Below are 25,318 nucleotides of genomic sequence, written 5' to 3' on the forward strand. Positions count from 1 at the left end.
CTTGTTTTATTATGGGATTTGTATTGTATTAATCTTTGTTGCACTTGGCAAACTGCAGTTGACAGCAGGTATCAAAGACAACAATGCTGTTGACTCACACGCACCAATGAAAGCGTGATAGAGGACACTCACCGGATCTTTTGTCTCCAAATAAAAGTCAATATTTGCGCTGTTCATGCATAGGTGTGTGCTGTCCACGCAGGCGGGCGGGCACACCTTCCACTCTTAAGTCGTCAGATCCTCATCTGATTTGAAGCATAGAGATAGTCATGTTTAGAAACGCTTTTCAAACAACTTCAACCATTTTATTCTCCATTCAAAAAAAAAAAAAAATACACGTCGTGATGATAAAAAGTCACTTTCCGTGAGGACAATTTGGTGGTTTTTAAAAATCTTTAAAGCTGTGAAGAACAGAAAGAGGAGCACCGAGGAATGCGTGGTGTTTTCACAACAAAGCCAAAATCAAATTATCTCCTTTGTGGATCATGAGAAGTGTTTGTGCAAACAGTAAGTCAACCTTTCCGTTTGAATATGCAGATTTAATCAAGCTCTAGCACCGCCTGCTGGCAAAGAGAGGAGCCGCAGAACCCGCGGTGTACAAATAAATAACGTGGAGAAGACCGCACACACTCACACACACACACACACACACACACACACACACACACACACCCTTTCATCGTCACTTTTTAAATCCAAAACACAGACGTGGAAAACACACTCACTCACCAGGCAAAATAGACTTTTTGATGGCTTTTTAAAAAAAAAACTTTCTCACACCTCAGTAACTCATGTCTTTACACACTTTTCCAAAGCCCGCCTTTAAAAAAAAACACATCGTTCTATGGAGTCTGAAGAGGGCCCCCTTGTGGCCGGAAGACCTCGGGGTTCTTTTTAGTATCAGTCTTTGGGAGTTCCTACGTAGCAATTTCTTGACTATTTCCTGTGACCTGCGAGGAGGATTTGAAACGACGACTGGGTCTTTAAGGTGGAACACCTCCTAGAAAGAACACTCAATGGTCTGCGTGGAAACAAAGAAGGTGATTAACACTCGGTCGGGTGCTGCTGTGATGTGTACTTTGACTTTTAAGGCCGACGTCTTCAACAAAACAAAAAAAAAGACGCCCGTGCGATGACTAACCTGAACCCCGACGAGATGTCCCGGACCCTCACAAACAACCCGTCATGGTTGGTGATGGTGGGGGGGAAAAAAAAGAAAAAGGAATCTACGTGAAAGAAACGTTCCCGCGTGCATCGTCTGGTCGGCGAAAGAGGGCGGAGAGCGAGGGGTGTGGTAAGAGTCGTTAGAAAACAGTTTGTCCCCGCCCCCTTTGAGGTCCGTTTGTGTCTCTCGCTCAGTCCGACAGGAAAGGGTCACCCTGGAGAAGAAGACCATGTTGAAAGAGCTGCGGCGTAAGAAAAAAAGACGACTGTGACTACAACCTTTGCCGACACCTTAGCTTAGAGGCCGTTCGACGTCCTGTTGACGGCGTTGTGAGACGGGGCGTTCTCGTCCCGCGGCGCCGACTCCGACGTGCGCTCGCATGCGCCGCCACCGCCGATGCTGCGGTCCCCCGTCTCGCGCTTGTTCTTCTGCGGCGAGGCGAAGGGGTTGAAGTCCTCCTGCATGTCGCGCTGCGGCTGCGTGTTGAACTCCGTCTCAAAGGAGGACAGCTGCTGGGTGACGCCCAGGAGGCCGCCCACCTCCACGCTGAGGATCACCCAGATCACGTCTGTGTGAGAGGGTGAGAGGAATGGACGTGTCAGAACAGACCAGAGACTTTTAAATGTGCATCAAAGTTACGGTATACCGGTATCAGTATAGTACCGCGATACTAATGAATCATATTCGGTACTATACCGCCTCTGAAAAGTACCGGTCTGTCGTCGTCACGTCATTGCTGGTTTTACGAGCAGAGGAGCATGTTCGGCAGCGCACACACACGCAGTACTTGCAAGCATACACAGTGTGTAGACAGAAAAGGGAGAACGGACGCATTTTGGTTTAAAAACTACCGATAAAGGTGAAGTTATGACACCGAAACACCCACCCCAGTTTATAAATCACTAATCCTGGCCTCCATGGCGACAAATAAAGTATGTTTCTTACAAGTACCATTATCACTGGAGGACAAGGAATAGCTAAACATGCTTCACTACACACCCTGGCTCACCGGAGTCACAATGTAAACAAACGCCATTGGTGGATCTACACCTGACATCCACTGTAATGATACCAAGTACAATAGCGTACCTAGTCAATACTATTATGATTACGTCGATATTTTTTGGCATCACAACATCTTTCGTTTAAAAAAAAAAATCATATTATGTTTATAAACTCAGGAAATACGTCCCTGGACACATGAGGACTTTTAATATGTCCAATGTATGATCCTGTAACTACTTGGTATCGGATCGATACCTAAATGTGTGGTATCATCCAAAACTAATGTCAAGTATCAAAGAAGAGAAGAATAAGTGATTATTACATTTTAACAGAAGTGTAGATAGAACATGTTAAAACAGAAAATAAGCAGATATTAACAGTAAATGAACAAGTGGATGAATAATCAATTTTTTACAGTTTGTCCCTCATAATGTGTACAAAATAATAGGTGTATAAATGACACAATATGTTACTGCATACGTCAGCAGACTAATTAGGAGTCTTTGTTTGTTTACTTACTACTAAAAGACAAGTTGTCTAGTATGTTCAGTATTTTATTTAAGGACTAAATTACAATAATAAACATATGTTTCATGTACACTAACATTTTTTTGTTCAAATAAAGCCAATAATGCCATTTTTTGTTATTTAGAAAAGTACCGAAAAGTATCAAAATAATTTTGGTACTGTTCAGTTTCAGTTTATTTGGAACATGCATACGATACAAAAAGTTGTTTCATTACAGCAAGTCCGAAAAGGAGTAAGAAGAAGCAGAGCTTATTTAACCCCCCCCCCCCCCACTTTTTATACTATAACAATTTTATCCAATTTCCTTGTTCTCTGTAACAGAACAGTGAACAAACAAATAATAAATAAATAAATATACCATAGTAAGCAAACAAATATACATAAATAATCTGTCTAATTCATAATTCTTGTTGTGTGTACTTTGTGAACACTTGTAGTTTGAACAGTCTCTTAAACTGGATCATATTGGTGCTTTGTTGGATTTCTTTGCTTAATCCATTCCATCATTTAATTCCACATACTGATATGCTAAAGGTTTTAAGTGTTGTACGTGTATACAAATGTTTTAAATTACATTTTCCGCTAAGGTTGTATTTCTCCTCTTTTGTTGAGAAGAATTGTTGTATATTCTTGGCTAGCAGGTTACAGTTTGCTTTGTACATCATTTTATATGTTTGCAAATGCACCGAATCATGGAATTTTAATAATTGTGATTTAATAAATAAAGGGTTTGTATGTTCTCTATATCCAACATTATGTATTATTCTAATTGATCTTTGCGTGGATCTACTTAGCTTTATTTAACAAACTCACTTACGTAAACAACTTACTAGGGCTGGGCGATATATGGATATACTCGATATATCGCAGATTTTTTCTATGTGCGATATAGAAAATGACTATATGGTGATATTGGAGTATACGTTCTCACACAGTTGCTTTTAGCTGCGGGCATTACACTACAGGCTCTTCCCACTGTTTCTTGTCTCTCCTTCTCACAGAGACATAAAACAAGCGCACCTTTTTACATACTGTACGTCACATACTGTCGCGCGTGCAACGTCATACGCCCTCGCGGATGGGGAAAAGTTAGCTGTGGTGCGAGTGGTAATAGGAGAGAAAGAAGGTGCGAATCTGGTAACAAATGAAGGAAGAAGAATTAATTCCCAAGAAAAACGGCAGGGGGTCCATCGTCTGCCGGTGGTTTGGCTTCAAGTGGGAAGATGTTGAACAGACAACCGTAAAATGTCAAGTATGCGGCAAAAGCGTTGCTACAAAAAGTAGCAGCACTACTTTTGAAAAGCTAATGCAACGAAATTTCGTTCTTATCTGTACTGTAAAGTTCAAATTTGAATGACAATAAAAAGGAAGTCTAAATCTAAAAGTCACCCGCTAGAGAATGAAGAGTGCTTGAAACTCCGCATGTCAACATCTCCGTTCGGTGCCACACCAACAAAATGCCCAAGCAACCATTTCCACATCAACACCGTATGAAACAAATAGTCAACAACAGAAGGAGATAACGTCCGCAGGAACCTACCACATAGTGAAGGACATACACTATTTGATTTCCTATTATGCAGCTCATTTTTATTTGACACTTATTGAAATATCTTGTGTGACATCATGCACAAAAGTGCACTTTATTTGTTTTAAACTATTGTAGTGGTGTTCTGTACAAAAAGTGCACTTTAATTTAGTGTTGTTTTGATATGCCATCTTAGTGACATCATGCACAAAAGTGCTTGTTTTAAAATGTCTCTGACAATCTTGCACTTTCTGTTTGGAAATGACATGAATGTTCGTGCCACTGCTTAATAACTGTTTAATAAATACACTTTTGCTAAATTGACTTAGTAGTAGGGGTGTAACGGTACGTGTATTTGTATTGAACCGTTTCGGTACGGGGGTTTCGGTTCGGTTCGGAGGTGTACCGAACGAGTACACATGCTAGCAGCGACCGGGCTAGGACAACATGTAAAAGTCAGAGCTGGAAGACCCTCCTGCCTCGTTAAGATCCCCCGTTTGGTTACACTTTGGCTGCGCGATACAACAATGGAGGACGGAGGTTTGCCGACATTGTTCAGCGGCTGCTTCTGACAACACGTCAAACATGTGTTGCACCTTTCCTGCTTCCGGCTCCCAGACCGTATTCGAGGAGCGCAGGGGAGACCCTCCTCCAGGGCCGATGTATTCTCGGGGGAAACACCCTTCACTCTACCCGGCAGTGGGTCTCCACAGCTCCGGACTCCAGGGTAAATGAAGAGTCCGGCGATTAGTTGCAAATCGTGGCTTTATTGAGGTCTTGCACACAAGCCAATCCAACAAAACACTAGCCACTCACGCTACCGCTCCCTCACCTCGCTCGCCCACACACTCACCTCACATGCTGTCGCATACTAAAAGGCCACACACACACATACGCTACTGTCATAACACATGCTAACCCATTTGAAGCGTCACCACCGCATTCAAGCAGCCTCTCCTCGGCGAGTCAGGCAGGGCTAAAGCAATAACAAATGTTTTTATAGCAGCAGATATAAGTCCATATTGAATTAAAAAACAGATTTTGACCCACTTCTATGGTGGAAGAACAATGAGTCCATATATCCTCTTACTGCCAAGTTAGCCAGGCTGGGGGGGAAAAGAAAAGTTAATCTTAGGCTAAGTTGACTTTAAACTGTTTAATGTTGCACTTTTTATATGTAGAAGATAAGTTGTGTCATTTTATTTCATCCGAGCAACAACTTGAGGCACTTTAATGTTGATTAACTTAAATTAAACAAGTTGAAAAACGTATTGGGGTGTTACCATTTAGTGGTCAATTGTACGGAATATGTACTGTACAATCTACTCATACAAGTCTCAATCAATCAATCAATCAATCAAAAAAAGCACTTTATATGTACACGCCGGATTGTAGTCAGCTGGAGGCGTGTCTTAATGAAATTAAACAATGGATGTCCGCTAACTTCTTGCAACTCAACGCCAAGAAAACGGAAATGCTGATTATCGGTCCTGCTAAACACCGACATTTATTTAATAATACCACCTTAACATTTGACAACCAAACAATTACACAAGGTGACTCGGTAAAGAATCTGGGTATTATCTTCGACCCAACTCTCTCCTTTGAGTCACACATTAAGAGTGTTACTAAAACGGCCTTCTTTCATCTCCGTAATATCGCTAAAATGTATTCCATTTTGTCCACGAGCGACGCTGAGATCATTATTCATGCGTTCGTTACGTCTCGATTACTGTAACGTATTATTTTCAGGTCTCCCTATGTCTAGCATTAAAAGACTACAATTGGTACAAAATGCGGCTGCTAGACTTTTGACAAGAACAAGAAAGTTTGATCATATTACGCCTATACTGTATATACCTTTATATACATATATATATATATACATATATACCTATACTGGCTCACCTGCACTGGCTTCCTGTGCACTTAAGATGTGACTTTAAGGTTTTACTACTTACGTATAAAATACTACACGGTCTAGCTCCAGCCTATCTTGCCGATTGTATTGTACCCTATGTCCCGGCAAGTTGTTGCTATCCTTCTTTGTCTGGACATTGTTGATTGTCATGTCATGACACCGTAAGTTTTTGCTGTCGTCCAGCATTCTGTTTCCGTTTACTTTGTAGCCAGTTCAGTTTTACTTTTGTTTTGCATAACCATCCCCTATGCTTCATTGCCTTTTCCTTTTCTTCATTTTTGGTTTAAGCATTACGTACCTTTTTACCTGCACACTGCCTCCCGCTGTGGTCTGCATATTGGGATCACAACAAACCATCCTCGTCCCACCCGACACATTCCGACTTTTACAAAGCAATTAGGTACCTGCTGCCACCTACTGACATGGAGTATTACGTGGTTACCCTGCCAAGCTCTACACAGCAAAGACACCAACGGCACATTATTTGCAGATTATAATTATTGAGATAGGCTCCAGCACCCCCTGCAACCCCAAAAGGGACAAGCGGTCGAAAATGGATGGATGGGTATGGATTTGCAAAACATTTTTTGGGACCAATTAGGTTGCATAAATTCCCACGGCACACCAGGCACAGTGGTTGAAAAACACTGACCTACAGTATTACCATGCAAACATTTCTGATGGTTGGTTTGTGATTGAAACCATAAACGCAACATTCATTCCAAGTTATGGCATTTTACATGTGCAAATGGTTCCGCAAATTGGTAGTATTTCCTCCCGTTGATGAAAAAACACGTTACAAGTATTGCAAGTTGCTTGGGAAATGTAACTCTCGAGCATGTGAGCCACTTGGGTGTTGTGCGCCATGACATAATTCACACCCACTCGTCACGTGACGTTTAGTTCCCATTAAAACATTCACATGCTGCACAATGAGATGTTAAGCGTGGGATCATGTGGACATTGCTGTAACTTTCTGTTTATAAAATATATATTTTTTATTAATGTTTCTTTAATATAATAATAACAGTATTTCAATAATAATAATTAAAGCTGCAAGGAGCGATGGACGGGACCGAATTTGACGGCACATAAAATCCAAACCAGAGCAGTAATTAAAACTCTTTGGTCAACTTTTAATCAGAAGGGTTCAATCTCTCTCCTGTGCTAGTTTGAAGCCGACACGACAAACGCGCTCAGAGAAGATAATGTTTGAAAAAAGGTGACCGGTTTTTACAAAACTTTTGTTTTGAAGGGGGAATTTCAAACTTCCTGTTGATTTTTGCTGGGGGTTGTCAATATATGAAATGTAGGTCTAAGTGAGACTTCCATGGAGGTTTTTGTTTCATGTCTCTAAAACATTCCTACTGGAAGTTACAGGCAGTTTTGTCTGAGTTTTCTTCCTAGGAGCAGTTATGTCTGTGTTTTCTTCCCAGGGGGCGCTAAAGCGCAATTTTGAGTTTTGGGGTTGTGTTTTTCTTTTATTAGATCGCAATTTTTGCCAGTCCTGATGTGTATGTCCAGTGTGGGTGAGTTTTGAAGCATGTTAAGGGGGTCAAATTACAGCTCAAAGAGGCAAAAGTGACTGTTTTTACAAAACTTTTGTATTGAAGGGGGAATTGCCAACTTCCTGTTGATTTTTGCTGAAGGATGTCAATGTATGAAATCTAGATCTAAGTCAGACCTACATAGAGGTTTTTGTTTCATGTCTCTACGACATTCCTACCGGAAGTTACAAGCAGTTGTGTCTGTGTTTTTTCCTAGGGGGCGCTAGAGCGCAATTTTGAGTTTTAGGTTTTTTGTTTTTTTTATTAGATGGCAATTTTTGCCAGTCCTGATGTGTGTGTCAAATATGGTGAGTTTTGAAGCATGTTAAGAGGGTCAAATTACAGCTCAAAGAGGCGGCGGAATAATAATAATAAAACGTTACAATTACAATAGGGTCTTCTGTCCCAAAGGGACATTGCGGTCCCTAATAATGGATTAAATTTTATATCGCGCTTTTCTATTGTTAGATACTCAAAGCGCTCACAGAGAAGTGGGAACCCATCATTCATTCACACCTGGTGGTGGTAAGCTACATTTGTAGCCACAGCTGCCCTGGGGTAGACTGACAGTATTGCAAGTTGCCCTGTTGTCATCCTTTCTCAGGAAATGTAACTCTCGAGCATGTGAGCCACTTGGGCGTTGTGCGCGATGACATAATTCTCACCCACTGGTCATGTGACGTTTAGTTCCCATTAAAACATTCACATGTTGCACAATGAGATGTAAGCGTGGGATCATGTGGACATTCCTGTAACTTTCTGTTTGTAAAATATATATTTTTTATTAATATTTCTTTAATATAATAACAGTATTTCCATTATTAATATTTATAAATTAAGATTCTTAAATAATGACAGCAGAATAAGCACACATTTGATTGGTAGATCGTAGTGTAACGACCTGGAATTACACATTGTGTGTGGTGTTGGAGTTGTCTGACTTTTTGTGTGGCTGTAAACGCATCACTGGCTAAATGCCATGAGTACATGTGTCGGTGCAAGTGAGAAAGAGCAAGCTGTCGATTTGACCGATGACAAAGTTGGTTTTGGTCTGGTTTGTACGGCAGAAAATTACTAGTTTTGCTATATGGATGTTTTGGTCATGTGTAGGGCTGCAACTAACGATTAATTTGATAATCGATTAATCTGTCGATTATTACGTCGATTAATCGATTAATAATCGGATAAAAGAGACAAACTACATTTCTATCCTTTCCAGTATTTTATTGAAAAAAAACAGCATACTGGAACCATACTTATTTTGATTATTGTTTCTCAGCTGTTTGTACATGTTGCAGTTTATAAATAAAGGTTGATAAAAAATAAAAAATAAAACATTTAAAAATTACAAAAATATAAAATGAAAATTTGCCTCTGCGCATGCACATAGCATAGATCCAACGAATCGATGACTAAATTAATCGCCAACTATTTTTATAATCGATTTTAATTGATTTAATCAAATAGTTGTTGCAGCCCTAGTCATGTGTTTATGGTCGACAATAAAGAGGTTTGCTCAATAAAGTAAATGGCTTATACTTGTATAGCGCTTTTCTACCTTCAAGGTACTCAAAGCGCTTTGACACTATTTCCACATTCACACACACATTCACACACTGATGGCGGGAGCTGCCACGCAAGGCCCTAACCACCACCCATCAGGAGCAAGGGTGAAGTGTCTTGCTCCGGGACACAACGGACGTGACTAGGTTGGTGGATGGGGATTGAACCAGTAACCCTCTGGTTACTGGCACGGCCGCTCTCCCAACTGCGCCATGCCGTAATAATCGATAAAATTCATGTGCTCCTTAAAGTGTCTCGACAGACGTTACAATAATTGAACAGTGATGACAAAAACTGTTTTCTCTGTTGTGGACGTGTGTTGTCACTTACATTGACAATTGTTATGCGCTTATTTTTTTTAATTTGATTTTGTGCGTGGAAGGGTTGTACGGTATACCTGCACTAGTATAATATTGCGGTACTAATGAATCAAAAACGGTACTATACTCTGTTTGAAAAGTACCAGTTTGCCATATTTTTATTTTTTTTTTACAGGCATGACGGCGCATCTGGTTTTATGAGCAGAGGAGCATGTTCGGCAGCGCACACACACACAGAGTACTTACAAGCAGACAGTGTGTAGACAGAAAAGGGAGAACGGACGCATTTTGGTGTAAAAAGTAAAGATAAAGGTGAAGTTATAACACTGAAACACCCTCAGGAAGAGGTGCTTTAAGACATGGCCCGTGAGGACGAGGAATAGCTAAACATGCTTCACTACACACCGTAGGAGGATACAATAGCTCACTGGCGTCACAATGTAAACAAATGCCATGGGTAGATCTACACCTGACATCCACTGTAATGATACCAAGTACAAGAGCCTATCTAGTCGATACTACTATGATTACATCGATATTTTTTATCGGCACAAAATCTTTTTTTCTTTTTAAAATTCATATTATGTTTATAGAGTCAGTAAATATGTCCCTGGACACATGAGGACTTTGAATATGACCAATGTATGATCCTTTAACTACTTGGTATCGGATCGATACCTAAATGTGTGGTATCATCCAAAACTAATGTCAAGTATCAAAGAAGAGAAGAATAAGTGATTATTACATTTTAACAGAAGTGTAGATAGTACATGTTGAAACAGAAAATAAGCAGATATTAACAGTAAATGAACAAGTAGATTAATAATACATTTTTACAGCTTGTCCTTTATAATGTGTACAAAATAATAGGTGTATAAATGACACAATATGTTACTGCATACGTCAGCAGACTAATTAGGAGCCTTAGTTTGTTTACTTACTACTAAAAGACAAGTTGTCTACAGTGTTGGCGCTAGGAATTTTCAAAACGGGGTCCCAGGGACCCCATCAAGTCATAAAAATGGGGCCCAACAGTCAATTTTTGGGGTCCCACTTTTTTGTAAGCGTTTTGAAAACAAATGATAAATGTATGCATTATCCTGTTATATCTCACATTCTATATCGTGTTTTGGAAAAAGGTTGTCATAAACGTTACTTAATTAATTAAAAAAAATAATACAAAAGAAAACACATTTTTATGCATATGTAAATGTATTCACCTATAAACATTCATTCACTTTCTTCTTTCCTTCATGGATCTAAACTTTACCGCTGCCGGTAGTTTTTTTCTATATTTTCATTTAATAAGTTGTAGGTGTATTTATTTCAGTATAAAAGTGTAAAAAATTGTTTGCATGGGTCATGAAATGATGATAATGGTGTGCCAGGGCATACATGCATTATTTATAGAGATGTCCGATAATATTGGACTGCCGATATTATCGGCCTATAAATGCTTTCAAATGTGATATCGGAAATTATCTGTATCGGTTTCAAAAAGTAAAATGTATGACTTTTTAAATAGCCGCTGTGTACACGGACGTAGGGAGAAGTACAGAGCGCCAATAAACCTTAAAGGCACTGCCTTTGCGTGCCGGCCCAATCACATAATATCTACGGCTTTTCACACACACAAGTGAATGCAAAGCATACTTTGTCAACAGCCATACGGGTCACACTGAGGGTGGCCGTATAAACAACTTTAACACTGTTACAAATATGCGCCACACTGTGAACCCACACCAAACAAGAATGACAAACACATTTCGGGAGAACATCCGCACCGTAACACAACATAAACACAACAGTTCAAATACCCAGAACCCCTTGCAGCACTAACTCTTCCGGGACGCTACAATATACACCCCCTGCTACCCTTTACCCCCCCCCCCCCCCCAAACCTCAACCCCGCCCACCCCAACCTCCTCATGCTCTCTCAGGGAGAGCATGTCCCAAATTCAAAGCTGCTGTTTTGAGGCATGTTAAAAAAAATAATGCACTTTGTGACTTCAATAATAAATATGGCAGTGCCATGTTGGCATTTTTTTCCATAACTTGAGTTGATTTATTTTGGAAAACCTTGTTACATTGTTTAATGCATCCAGCGGGGCATCACAACAAAATTAGGCATAATAATGTGTTAATTCCACCACTGTATATATCAGTATCGGTTGATATCGAAATCGGTAATTAAGAGTTGGACAATATCGGAATATCGGATATCGGCAAAAAAGACATTATCGGACATCTCTAATTATTTATTTAATGCTTAAATCCCTGGAGTCAACCTCACATCTATCCCTCAATTCTAAGTTTTTATTTTAGTTTTTTTATGTTATTTTATTGTTTGTTTGTTTGTTTTCTCCCCTTTTTTTGTCAAAGAAAACTATGTTTTTTTATGGCAAACACACAAAATATGCAAAATCTTCCACAAAAAATATTTTTCAAAGTGTAATATTTGATGTGAAGTAATGGGAGCCTTGGATAGGTCAGTAATTCAAAAACATTGATTTTGATTCATTATGTTTTGAACAATGACTGTTTTTAAAGAAAAAAAAAACAGCTTTGTTTTATTAGTCAACATTGTAACTTTTTCTCAATTACATTTCACCTGTAAGCTTTTTTATTTCACTTTTGTTGTGTTTTTGTTTATTTTAATAGTATTTTTAGAATGTGCCGTGGGCCTTTAAAACATTAGCTGCGGGCCACACTTTTGACACCCCTGCTATAGTTGATAAAAAATTAAATCTGATAAGTCTATGGATAAAAAGTTTATCATAACGCACAGTCAGCATCTCTGCTTCAGTAAACAATGACGGTGATGATGTCAGCGATGCAAGCGACACTTGCTAACTTGTCAGCCACTTCTCCAAGAGACTCCTTTTGAACACTCCTCGCACCTTAACACTTTAAAAAGCACATATTTCCCCCGTTTGTTAAAATGCAAAGCATGTTTTGGTCTTGTCGGGTGCTGCTTAGCTAGCCTGTCTCCATCCTGGAACGATGTCGATGCAGCGGGAGATAAAAGTGAAGTTTCCATGGACTCACAAAGACTAAAACAAGTCGTTTACTGGAGACATGGCACAGGATGAAGTTAAAAAGGTTGACTTTACACTCACCTTAGTGTTTACCGTGAAGTCTTTCTTTTGACAGCCTCTCGCGGTAAAGTTGTCCCAGTGCAAACTGAGGCATTATTTGTCGTTGATAAAACTTTCGGCGAATCAACATTTACGACCAAAAAAACCGCAATAATTGGGGACGGAAATTTGACCTGGCAAATATAAACAAAACAAACACCGGCGGAAAGCAATAATCGATAAAATTTTTAAAAAACAAGCAAACCGGGCAGTAAAAAAACCACATCATAGGTACCTACGCTCCCACATACGTATAACGGTATAGCTCGGTTGGTAGAGCGGCCGTGCCAGCAACTTCAGGGTTGCAGGTTCGATCCCCGCTTCCGCCATCCTAGTCACTGCCGTTGTGTCCTTGGGCAAGACACTTTACCCACCTGCTCCCAGTGCCACCCACACCGGTTTAAAAATGTAACTTAGATATTGGGTTTCACAATGTAAAGAGCTTTGAGTCACTTGAGAAAAGCGCTATATAAATATAATTCACTTCACTTCACTTCACATACACAAATACAGTACATACCTACATACTCAAAGTTCGTACATCCATACGCACATTCACTGTACAAACATACTGTACATATACATTCACTGTACAAACATACATACACATACATGTACATATACAAACCCCGTTTCCATATGAGTTGGGAAATTGTGTTAGATGTAAATATAAACGGAATACAATGATTTGCAAATCCTTTTCAACCCATATTCAGTTGAATATGCTACAAAGACAAGAAATTTGATGTTCAAACTCAAAAACTTTATTTTTTTTGCAAATAATAACTTAGAATTTCATGGCTGCAACACGTGCCAAAGTAGTTGGGAAAGGGCATGATCACCACTGTGTTACATGGCCTTTCCTTTTAACAACACTCAGTAAACGTTTGGGAACTGAGGAGACACATTTTTGAAGCTTCTCAGGTGGAATTCTTTCCCATTCTTGCTTGATGTACAGCTTAAGTTGTTCAACAGTCCGGGGGTCTCCGTTGTGCTATTTTAGGCTTCATAATGCGCCACACATTTTCAATGGGAGACAGGTCTGGATTACATGTAGGCAGGCCAGTCGAGTACCCGCACTCTTTTACTATGAAGCCACGTTGATGTAACACGTGGCTTGGCATTGTCTTGCTGAAATAAGCAGGGGCGTCCATGGTAACGTTGCTTGGATGGCAACATATGTTGCTCCAAAACCTGTATGTACCTTTCAGCATTAATGGCACCTTCACAGATGTGTAAGTTACCCACGTCTTGGCCACTAATACATCCCCATACCATCACAGATGCTGGCTTTTCAACTTTGCACTTAGAACAATTCGGATGGTTCTTTTCCTCTTTGGTCCGGAGGACACGACGTCCACAGTTACCAAAAACAATTTGAAATGTGGACTCGTCAGACCACAGAAGACTTTTCCACTTTGTATCAGTCCATCTTAGGTGAGCTCAGGCCCAGCGAAGCCGACAGCGTTTCTGGGTGTTGTTGATAAACGGTTTTCGCCTTGCATAGGAGAGTTTTAACTTGCACTTACAGATGTAGCGACCAACTGTAGTTACTGACAGTGGGTTTCTGAAGTGTTCCTGTGCCCATGTGGTGATATTCTTTACACACTGATGTCGCTAGTTGATGCAGTACAGCCTGAGGGATCGAAGGTCACGGGCTTAGCTGCTCACGTGCAGTGATTTCTCCAGATTCTCTGAACCCTTTGATGATATTATGGACCGTAGATGGTGAAATCCCTAAATTTCTTGCAATAGCTGGTTGAGAAACGTTTTTCTTAAACTGTTCAACAATTTGCTCATGCATTTGTTGACAAAGTGGTGACCCTCGCCCCATCCTTGTTTGTGAATGACTGAGCATATCATGGAATCTACTTTAATACCCAATCATGGCACCCACCTGTTCCCAATTTGCCTGTTCACCTGTGGGATGTTCCAAATAAGTGTTTGATGAGCATTCCTCAACTTTATCAGTATTTATTGCCACCTTTCCCAACTTCTTTGTCACGTGTTGCTGGCATCAAATTCAAAAAAGTTTATGAGTTTGAACATCAAATATGTTGTCTTTGTAGCATATTCAGCTGAATATGGGTTGAAAAGGATTTGCAAATCATTGTATTCAGTTTATATTTATATCTAACACAATTTCCCAACTCATATGGAAACGGGGTTTGCACGTTCACTGTACAAACGTACATATACACATACATGTACATATACATATACTCCAAAATATTGGTATCGAGACAACCCTAGTGCGTGGCATAGATTTGCAGTGCGCACCTTCGAGGGAACGTTGGTTGTAAGTGCGGATGAGTACTTTTTGAGCACATCTAACAATGCCGTGATAATCATCCTCATGATCTTTTTGGAGACAATAACATATGATTTTTTTTTTTTTTATATCGTTACATCCCTAGTCGCAACTTCTACTGCTACTATACTTCTACCTAACTTTTCTGATGACAGGTCAAGACAACATTTGTAATCCTAAACTCCCGGCGCTCCTACCTCCGTAGAACAATCCGGTGGCCGTGCACATCCTCCACTGGCCCTGGTACATGCCAGGAGAGGCGGGACTTCTCATCTGCACGCTCACATCTGCGACCTCCTGTGGCTCCAAAGACTTCACCATGACCGTGTTCATGTGGCCAAACTGGTCCCCGCCGATGTACTTCAGACACACGCCGGGCGGCCAAGACTCTGCCCCTGCCACGCAAACAAAAACAAACTGTGAACTCGCAATGACTATGCAAAAAAAACATGCGACACACCCGAGTGAGTCACACCTAAGTTCTGTATCCTCCAGGTTTTTGTGAAGGGTGTGTCTGGAGGGACCGACTCGCCTTCGCCGATCGTCACGTCCTCAACGAAAGACATGGAGGGCGTGTTGATACCAGGGCTCTCAAAGTCGTAGTATGCGCCGATGGCCGCCTGGAGGTTCCTGGTGCACGACAGTAGGAGAACCACGTTAGAGCTCGCAGGGATTTTGGTAAAGCATGTTCGATAAAAACCTGCGCAGTGTTTATTCCTATATCTGGTCGGGCATTAGGGAGAAGATGGATGTCAAAACAGGCGAGTGTTTAAAAAGATAGTCACCTTCCTTATGTAATCTTGCTATTCTTTAAATGTAAACAAGCCAGCCTATCACAAAGGCTACGTAAGACTGACTCTTGTTTGATGACTCAATTTATTATTACAACAAAGGAGAGCCTCCTCGGTCTCCAGTGTGCCCACCACCCCCTGACATGGCCAAAGAGTCTCAGGAACATGTTTTCACAGCTATAGTTGGCAAAGTGATCGCCTGGACAAATTATATTACCGTATTTTTCGGACTAAAAGGCTTAAAATACTTTCATTTTCTCAAAAATCGACAGTGCGCCTTATAACCCGGTGCGCTTAATGTACGGAATAATTCTGGTTGTGCTTACCGACCTCGAAGCAATTTTATTTGGTACATGGGGTGATGATAAGTGTGACCAGTAGATGGCAGTCACACATAAGAGATAGGTGTAGACTGCAATTTGACGCCAGTAAACAACACCAAAACGTTAAATGTTCAATTGAAAATAAAGAACATTATACACGGCACTCAAAAAATCTGTCAAAATGTTTTAGTACGACTTTGAAGCCGCACCGCTTGATGGATGGTCGGCCCATTACGGCTACCGTAGTCAGAGATACAAGTTTTACTGTGGTGTGTGTATAAGGACCGCAAAATGGCACCCATTAGCAGACATTATCTGGTGTTTTGTTTCACAATATTATGCAAAACCAACTTTTCTTACCTTCTGGTACCTGCTGATGTGTTTTTGGGATCAGCATTTTCCAATTGGCTTAATGGGTTACAATTATCAAATCAAATCTTGGAGAATGATTAAAAGTTGAAAAGCCCTAAAATGTATATCCTTGTTAAAAATATTTAACCTTTTTGTCTTTTTTCATATTTTTTAGTATTATTTCTCTCTGTATTTGCTTTTGTTTCCTTTCCTTGATGTTGAAAGTGCCTTGGCTTTTGTGTGAATTATAAATGTATGTTTGTTGTTCAGTAAAAAATTAAAATTAAAAATAAAATGTAATAAAATCATTCGCATGTTGACATCCGCCAACGCGTCACGACCGATTACGTAGTGTTGAGCAGCTAGATCAGGGGTGTCAAACTCAAAATACAGAGTGGGCCAAAATTTAAAATTGAACAAAGCCGCGGGCCATGGTTGAACAAATGAACTTTTTAATAGGGACCCAAACAAGTTTTGCATTGAATATTGAACAAGCAAGGCTTATATAACTTTATAGTGACATGCAAAATCGAGTTTCAAATAATAATAATAATAATTAAAAAATATCAATGGCATATCAAATACAATTTAAATAAAAATGTAATGCCTCTTTTCTATTTGCAGCCTTCTGAGGTAAATATCAACATTAACTTTTTCCACAGGCTAATAAATTAGAAAATAAAATAACAATGAATAAATCAACCATTCAGGACTTTAAACTGCTCAGTTTGCAACACACTGATCTAATCTGATGTGCCCAAGCCAGATACCCGCCATCTTTTCTTGGATGCTAGTTCATTAATGTCGGGGCTCAGACTTTGAGCTGAGGCAACCTTCATTATCGAACAAAGTTGTTCATCAGTCATTATATCTCGTCTACCCGGACCACAGTCTTGGGGGCGTGCTTTAAAGGCACTGCGCTTATTGTCCTTCACAACTGTCGTCACGTCCGCTTTTCATCCATTCCAACAACGTGCCGGCCCGATCACAAAATATGTGCGACTTCAGCAAGCATACACACGTAAATGCAATGCATACTTGGCCAACAGCGATACAGGTTACACTGACGGTGCCCGTATAAATAACTTTAACACTGTTAGAAATATGCGCCACACTGTGAATCCACACCATAAACACAACAAAACAAATACCCAGAATCCCATGCAGCCCTAACTCTTCCGGGCTGCAATATACACCCCCGCTACCACCAAACCCCCCAGCCCCCCCTCACCCCCCCTCCGAGCGTCGGTTGAGGTGGGCGGGGTTGTGGGGGCGGGGTTTGGTGGTATATTGCAGCCCGGAAGAGTTAGGGCTGCATGGGATTCTGGGTATTTGTTTTGTTGTGTTTATGTTGTGTTATGGTGCGGATGTTCTCCCGAAATGTGTTTGTCATTCTTGTTTGGTGTGGGTTCACAGTGTGGCGCATATTTCTAACAGTGTTAAAGTTATTTATACGAGCACCGTCACTGTAACCTGTATCGCTGTTGATTAAGTATGTTTTTCATTCACGTGTGTGTGCATGCTGAAGCCGCACATATTATGAGAATGGGCCAGCATTCGCTGGACTGGGTGAAAAGCAGACGAGACGATTTTTGGGAGGGGCACTGAAATTTGAGAGTCTCCCAGGAGGGTTGGCAAGTATGAGAATTAGCGGTGAATGCGGTGTTACCGCGGCACCGCCGCTGTATATAATCGGCGGGTCAGCTCTAGTGTTAATTTGATATCGCCTCAAGGGCCAAATTTGGCCAGATTTGGCCAGAGTTTGACACCCATGAGCTAGACCCTTCAAAGGATTTTTTGAAAGTGAAATGTAACATGGAGGTTGATGGCTGGTATATATGTGGAGCTGTAGAGGATGTACAGTGGGGCAAAAAAGTATTTAGTCAGCCACCAATTGTGCAAGTTCTCCCACTTAAAATGATGACAGTGGTCTGTAATTTTCATCATATGTACACTTCAACTGTGAGAGACAGAATGTAAAAAAAAATCCAGGAATTCACATTGTAGGATTTTTAAAGAATTTATTTGTAAATTATGGTGGAAAATAAGTATTTGGTCAATAACAAAAATTCAACTCAATGCTTTGTAATATAACCTTTGTTGGCAATAACAGAGGTCAAACGATTACTATAGGTCTTTACCAGGTTTGCACACACAGTAGCTGGTATTTTGGCCCATTCCTCCATGCAGATCTTCTCGAGAGCAGTGATGTTTTGGGGCTGTCGCCGAGCAACACAGACTTTCAACTCCCTCCATAGATTTTCTATGGGGTTAAGGTCTGGAGACTGACTAGGCCACTCCAGGACTTTCAAATGCTTCTTACGGAGCCACTCCTTCGTTGCCCGGGCGGTGTGTTTGGGATCATTGTCATGCTGGAAGACCCAGCCACCTTTCATCTTCAAAGCTCTCACTGATGGAAGGAGGTTTTGGCTCAAAATCTCACGATACATGGCCCTATTCATTCTTTCCTTAACACGGATCAGTCGGCCTGTCCCCTTAGCAGAAAAACAGCCCCAAAGCATGATGTTTCCACCCCCATGCTTCACAGTAGGTATGGTGTTCTTGGGATGCAACTCAGTATTCTTCTTCCTCCAAACACGACGAGTTGAGTTTATACCAAAAAGGTCTATTTTGGTTTCATCTGACCACATGACAGTCTCCCAATCCTCTGCTGTATCATCCATGTGCTCTCTGGCAAACTTCAGACGGGCCTGGACATGCACTGGCTTAAGCAGGGGGACACGTCTGGCACTGCAGGATTTGATTCCCTGTCGGCGTAGTGTGTTACTGATGGTAACCATTGTTACTTTGGTCCCAGCTCTCTGCAGGTCACTCACCAGGTCCCCCCGTGTGGTTCTGGGATTTTTGCTCACCGTTCTCATGATCATTTTGACCCCACGGGATGAGATCTTGCGTGGAGCCCTAGATCGAGGGAGATTATCAGTGGTCTTGTATGTCTTCCATTTTCTGATAATTGCTCCCACAGTTGATTTTTTCACACCAAGCTGCTTGCCTATTGTAGATTCACTCTTCACAGTCTGGTGCAGGTCTACAATTATTTTCCTGGTGTCCTTCGACAGCTCTTTGGTCTTGCCCATAGTGGAGTTTGGAGTCTGACTGTTTGAGGCTGTGGACAGGTGTCTTTTATACAGATAACGAGTTCAAACAGGTGCCATTAATATAGATAACAAGTGGAGGACAGAAGAGCTTCTTAAAGAAGAAGTTACAGGTCTGTGAGAGCCAGAGATCTTCCTTGTGTGAAGTGACCAAATACTTATTTTCCACCATAATTTACAAATAAATTCTTTAAAATTCCTACAATGTGAATTTCTGGATTTTTTTTTTTTCACATTCTGTCTCTCACAGTTGAAGTGTACCTATGATGAAAATTACAGACCTCTGTCATAATTTTAAGTGGGAGAACTTGCACAATTGGTGACTGACTAAATACTTTTTTGCCCCACTGTAAATCATGTGTGTGTGGAATGTGACAATGTACATGTGTTTTGGGAGGAGATCAGAGATGAGCTGAGAAACAAGGGTGTGTAGATGTCCCCATTCTCTATAGAAGAGATACAAGTTGGTATTTTTATAAACGACTGTAACATAGAAATGTTTGTCAACATTATTATGCTCCATGCAAAAACATTTTTACATAAATGTCGATTTATGAAAGTAAGGCCTATATTTTCCAATTAGCTTAATGGGTTACAATTATCAAATCAAATCTTGGAGAATGATTAAGAGTTCAAAAGCCCTAAAATTGATATTCTTGTTAAAAACTTTTAAAGCATACTTGCCAACCCTCCGGGAGAGTCACGAATTTCAGTGCCCCTCACGAAAATCTCCCCAGGCAACCATTCTCACGGATTTCTCACGATTTCCAACAGTATTGGGGGCGTGCCTTTAGCGTCCTCTCTCACCTGAAACCTTCACCCTTTAACGGCCGCATACTGTCCTCAGTCACGTCCGCTTTTCTTCCATATAAACAGCGTGCCGGCCCGGTCACATAACATCTATGGCTTTTGAAACTCAGTGCACACACAACAACCTATCTGGATCCGATAAGAGATTATATATATATATATATATATATATATATATACATATATATATATATGTGTGGGAAAAAATCACAAGACTACTTCATCTAGTAGTCTTGTGATTTTTTTCCCACACATACCGGTACATATATTGCGCTCTACCACGGTATCGAGCACTATTTTTTGGATAATCTAATTAAGACATATGGGCTTAGAACCGGTATCTGCTGGAGTGACCTCTCCAGTGGACCTCTCCAGTGGATCTACACGGCCTGGGCATGGAACTATGGAGGGCAAGCTGTTGTCCAGGCAGCAAGCCCCCCCTCTCCGCATGGCTGGTGGATCCAAGGGAGCGACGAGTGTCGATACAACTTGGCACCAGCGACGCCGCAGGAGTTGCCGGAATGACGCTACAACGTCAAACCGCCTTCAGGACTCCGGCTCCTGATTTTCTGTCGGGGTTTACTCCCTTAGCCTTACCCTCGAGTGGGTTGACCGCAAGGCAGCGGTGGTTTTGAGATTGGAGATTTCCTTCTCCTAGATGGGCTGCCTTACCAGGTTTACGAGCCCCATCTGCCCGAATGCAGCAGGTAGCACGGGGGTACATCTCAACCGTGGCGGTGTAAGCCTGACCTGACTTATATATATTAGGGCTGCAACAACTAATCGATTAAATCGATTAAAATCGATTATAAAAATAGTTGGCGATTAATTTAGTCATCGATACGTTGGATCTACGCTATGCGTATGCGCGGAGGTAATTTTTTTTTTATAAACCTTTATCTATAAACCGCAAACATTTATTTATAAACCGCAACATGTAAAAACAGCTGAGAAACAATAATCAAAATAAGTATGGTGCCAGTATGCTGGTTTTTTTCAATACAATACTGGAAAGGATAGAAATGTAGTATGTCTCTTTTATCCGATTATTAATCGATTAATCGAAGTAATAATCGACAGATTAATCGATTATCAAATGAATCGTTAGTTGCAGCCCTAATATATATATATATATATATAAAATATACAGTATATATATATAAAAAATATATACATATATAATATATATATATATGTGTGTATGTATACATATATATATAAAATATTATATACATATATGTATATATATATATATATAAAATATTATATACATATATATATACATACATATATATATATATATATATATATATATATATATATATATACACATCCATTTTCTACCGCTTGTCCCTTTCGGGGTCTTAGCTGCATTCGGGCGGTAGGCGGGGTACACCCTGGACAAGTTTATATATATATATATATATATATATATATATATATATATATATATATATATAATAAAATAAATACTTGAATTTCATTTTAATTACAGCTATATAATATATATATATATATATATATATATATATATATATATATACATACACATTTTGTCCACTAGCAACCCTGAGATTATGATTCATGCGTTCGTTACGTCTCTTCTCGATTACTGTAACGCATTATTTTCGGGTCTCCCTATGTCTAGCATTAAAAGATTACAATTGGTACAAAATGCGGCTGCTAGACTCTTGACAAGAACAAGAAAGTTTGATTATATTACGCCTATACTGGCTCACCTGCACTGGCTTCCTGTGCACTTAAGATGCGACTTTAAGGTTTTACTACTTACGTATAAAATACTACACGGTCTAGCTCCATCCTATATTGCCGATTGTATTGTACCATATGTCCCGGCAAGAAACCTGCGTTCAAAGAACTCCGGCTTATTAGTGATTCCCAGAGCCCATAAAAAGTCTGTGGGCTATAGAGCGTTTTCCATTCGGGCTCCAATACTCTGGAATGCCCTCCCGGTAACAGTTAGAGATGCTACCTCAGTAGAAGCATTTAAGTCCCATCTTAAAACTCATTTGTATACTCTAGCCTTTAAATAGACCCCCCTTTTTAGACCAGTTGATCTGCTGTTTCTTTTCTTTTCTCCTCTGCCTCCTCGCCGGGTTATTCCGGTTCCGGTGACCATGAATGACGTGCTGGCTGTCCAGAGTTGGGACCCGGGGTGGACCGCTTGCCTGTGCATCGGTTGGGGACATCTCTGCGCTGCTGATCCGTCTCCGCTCGGGATGATCTCCTGCTGGTCTCCTGCTGGCCCCACTATGGACTGGACTATCACTACTATGTTAGATCCACTAAGGACTGTTCTTTCACAATATTATGTCACTCGACATCCATTGCTTTCGGTCTCCCCTAGAGAGGGGGGGTTACCCACTTATGCGGTTTCTCATAGTCATTCACATCGACGTCCCTTATGTGGGCTCTGTACCGAGGATGTCGTTGTGGCTTGTACAGCCCTTTGAGACTTTTTGTGATTTAGGGCTATATAAATAAACATTGATTGATATATATATATATATATATACATACATATAATAAAATAAATACTTGAAATTCAGTTAATTACAGCTATACATATATATACACACACCCAGCGGGCCTTTTGAATATCTCCCTAATTCTGATGTCTCAAGGTTGGCAAGTATGATTTAAAATGATTTAGGTAGCACTTTTTGTCTTTTTTTTCATATTTCTTAGTATTATTACTCTCTGTATTTGCTTTCGTTTTCTTTCCTCGATGTTGAAAGTGCCTTGACTTTTGTGTGAATTAAATGTATGTTTGTTGTTCAGTAAAAATAAATAAAAATCATTCGCATGTTGACATCCGCCAACGCGTCACGACTGATGACGTCACCAAGCGAGCGCCAGCTAGCTGACGTAGTGTTGCGCGGGCTAGCTACCCGGAAGCCTCACTGGGCTTTAATTAACCCCCTCTTATGCTAGCTGGGGCCAGTGTTTACCTTTCAAAGTTCGGCGTGTTACTGCGACGTGCGTCGCTGCGGCGTCACTAATTGTTCACCGGAGGCTTCGTTCGGCGTGTAAATGTGTGCAGGCGCTGTGTTTGCCTCCATTTTAAAAACATGCATGCTAACAAGCTAATCATGCTAGCTGGCTAGCTGGAGTTAGCTCGCCCTCCTCCTCTTCCTCTTCCTCCTCCTCCTCCTCCTCGCTTCCCAGCCCCGCACTCACCAGTTGGTCATGTCCAGGAAGAAGGCGCAGCCGGCGGGGTTGAGCTGGAAGCCCAGCAGCCTCTGGAACTCCGTGATGAGGACGTCCTTGTCCGTGGTGCCCATGCAGCTGAACTTCTGCATGAGCTCCGCGTCCACGTCCATGTCGGTGCCCTCCATGCGGAGGACAAGGGGGGGGAGGTTCTCGGTGTCAGCGGGGTCCCGGGCCCGGTCTAGCCATGGCGAGCCGCTCCGCCAGCACGACAACAAGCGTCAATGCGCATGGCTCCACAAGGGGGACGAAGTTTGACGTGACCACAGCACAGCGCGTCACCTGCGCCAATCACGGCGTAGGCGATGACGTCATCTGTTGCTATTTGGAGCCCCTCCTCTCATTGGCTCTTGCTCCGCTTCAACTTCCGCATTTTTGCAGCGCAACACCTATTAAATAAAAAACAAAACAATATGTTTTCTACATAAATGTCGATTTATGCAAAGTAAGGCCTGCATTTTCTAATTGGCTTAATGAGTTACAATTATCAAATCAAATATTAGAGGATGATTAAGAGTTCAAAAGCCCTTCAGTTGATATCTTTGTTAAAAAAAACCCATTTAAAGTGATTTAATAGGGTTGTGGGAAAAAATCGATTCGAATTCGAATCTCGATTCTCACGTTTTACGATTCAGAATCGATTCTCTTTTTTTTTTAAATCTAAATTTTATTTTTTTAATTAATCCATCCAACAAAACAATACACAGCAATACCATAACAATGCAATCCAATTCCAAAACCAAACCTCAGAACTGCAATAAACAGAGCAATTGAGAGGAGACACAAACACGACACAGAACAATCCAAAAGTAGTGAAACAAAAATGAATATTATCAACAACAGTATCAACATTAGCTACAATTTCAACATAGCAGTGATTAAAAATCCCTCATTGACATTATCATTAGAGATTTATAAAAAAAAAAAAAAAAAAGAGCAATAGTGTCACAGTGGCTTACACTTGCATTGCATCTCATAAGCTTGACAACACACTGTGTCCAATATTTTCACAAAGATAAAATAAGTCATATTTTTGGTTCATTTAATAGTTAAAACAAATTTCCATTATTGCAATCAGTTGATAAAACATTGTCCTTTACAATTATAAAAGCTTTTTACAAAAATCTACTACTCTGCTTGCATGTCAGCAGACTGGGGTAGATCCTGCTGAAATCCTATGTATTGAATGAAGAGAGAATCCTTTTGAATCGGGAAAAAAATAATTTTTGAATCGAGAATCGTGTTGAATTGAAAACAAAAATCGATTTTGAATTGAATCGTGACCCCAAGAATCGATTTTGAATCGAATCGTGGGACACCCAAAGCTTCACAGCCCTATGATTTAGGTATCCCTTTTTGTCTTTTGTCTTTTTTTAAATATTTTTAATTTTTATTATTTTTTAATATTTACCTTCTATGTTAGCTACTTCTCTTTGTTTCTAATGTCTATTTTCTGCTGGATTTACTCTCTTTTTTATGCTGCAGCTGTTACATATACTGTAACATGGTAATTGTTATATATTGTATATATGATATAAACATATAATATATCAGTATATATCATATACTGTATATCCATCCATCCATCCATTTTCCACCGCTTGTCCCGTTCGGGGTCGCGGGGGGTACTGGAGCCTATCTCAGCTGCATTCGGGCGGAAGGCGGGGTACA

At 40.5% G+C, this 25,318-nt stretch overlaps 2 protein-coding genes across 4 annotated transcripts in view; both read right to left on the reverse strand.

Moving 5' to 3' along the window:
* Positions 1-25,318, reverse strand: part of spdef (SAM pointed domain containing ets transcription factor) — a 165,686-nt gene that overhangs the window by 67,706 nt on the left and 72,662 nt on the right. The window lies entirely within an intron of this gene.
* On the reverse strand, positions 284-23,945 carry ilrun (inflammation and lipid regulator with UBA-like and NBR1-like domains). 3 transcript variants are annotated; one of them, XR_009812576.1, is made up of 6 exons: positions 23,618-23,945; positions 15,501-15,655; positions 15,223-15,420; positions 1,444-1,733; positions 1,142-1,379; positions 284-1,021 (listed from the first exon to the last, which is right to left on the reverse strand). XR_009812576.1 is itself a non-coding variant. In XM_061937448.1 (5 exons), the coding sequence occupies exons 1-4, from the start codon at positions 23,773-23,775 to the stop codon at positions 1,462-1,464; spliced, it is 783 nt and encodes a 260-aa protein (XP_061793432.1). In that variant the 5' UTR covers positions 23,776-23,945; the 3' UTR covers positions 284-1,379; positions 1,456-1,461. The 3 variants fall into 3 exon arrangements, 2 of the variants coding, with proteins under 2 accessions (XP_061793432.1, XP_061793423.1); XM_061937448.1 differs by having other exon boundaries at positions 284-1,379; positions 1,456-1,733; XM_061937439.1 differs by having other exon boundaries at positions 284-1,379.

This window comes from Nerophis lumbriciformis, linkage group LG03, assembly GCF_033978685.3.
Source record: "Nerophis lumbriciformis linkage group LG03, RoL_Nlum_v2.1, whole genome shotgun sequence".
Lineage (NCBI taxonomy): Eukaryota > Metazoa > Chordata > Actinopteri > Syngnathiformes > Syngnathidae > Nerophis > Nerophis lumbriciformis.

Coding starts and splice junctions, on each gene's coding strand:
- ilrun (XM_061937448.1), bottom strand. CDS start 23,775: ATGGAGGGCACCGACATGGACGTGGACGCGGAGCTCATGCAGAAGTTC. Junction 15,656..23,617: donor TTCCTGGACATGACCAACTG/GTGAGTGCGGGG, acceptor GTCGTGCACCAG/GAACCTCCAGGCGGCCATCG. Junction 1,734..15,222: donor CACCGGATTGTTCTACGGAG/GTAGGAGCGCCG, acceptor CCTCTCACACAG/ACGTGATCTGGGTGATCCTC.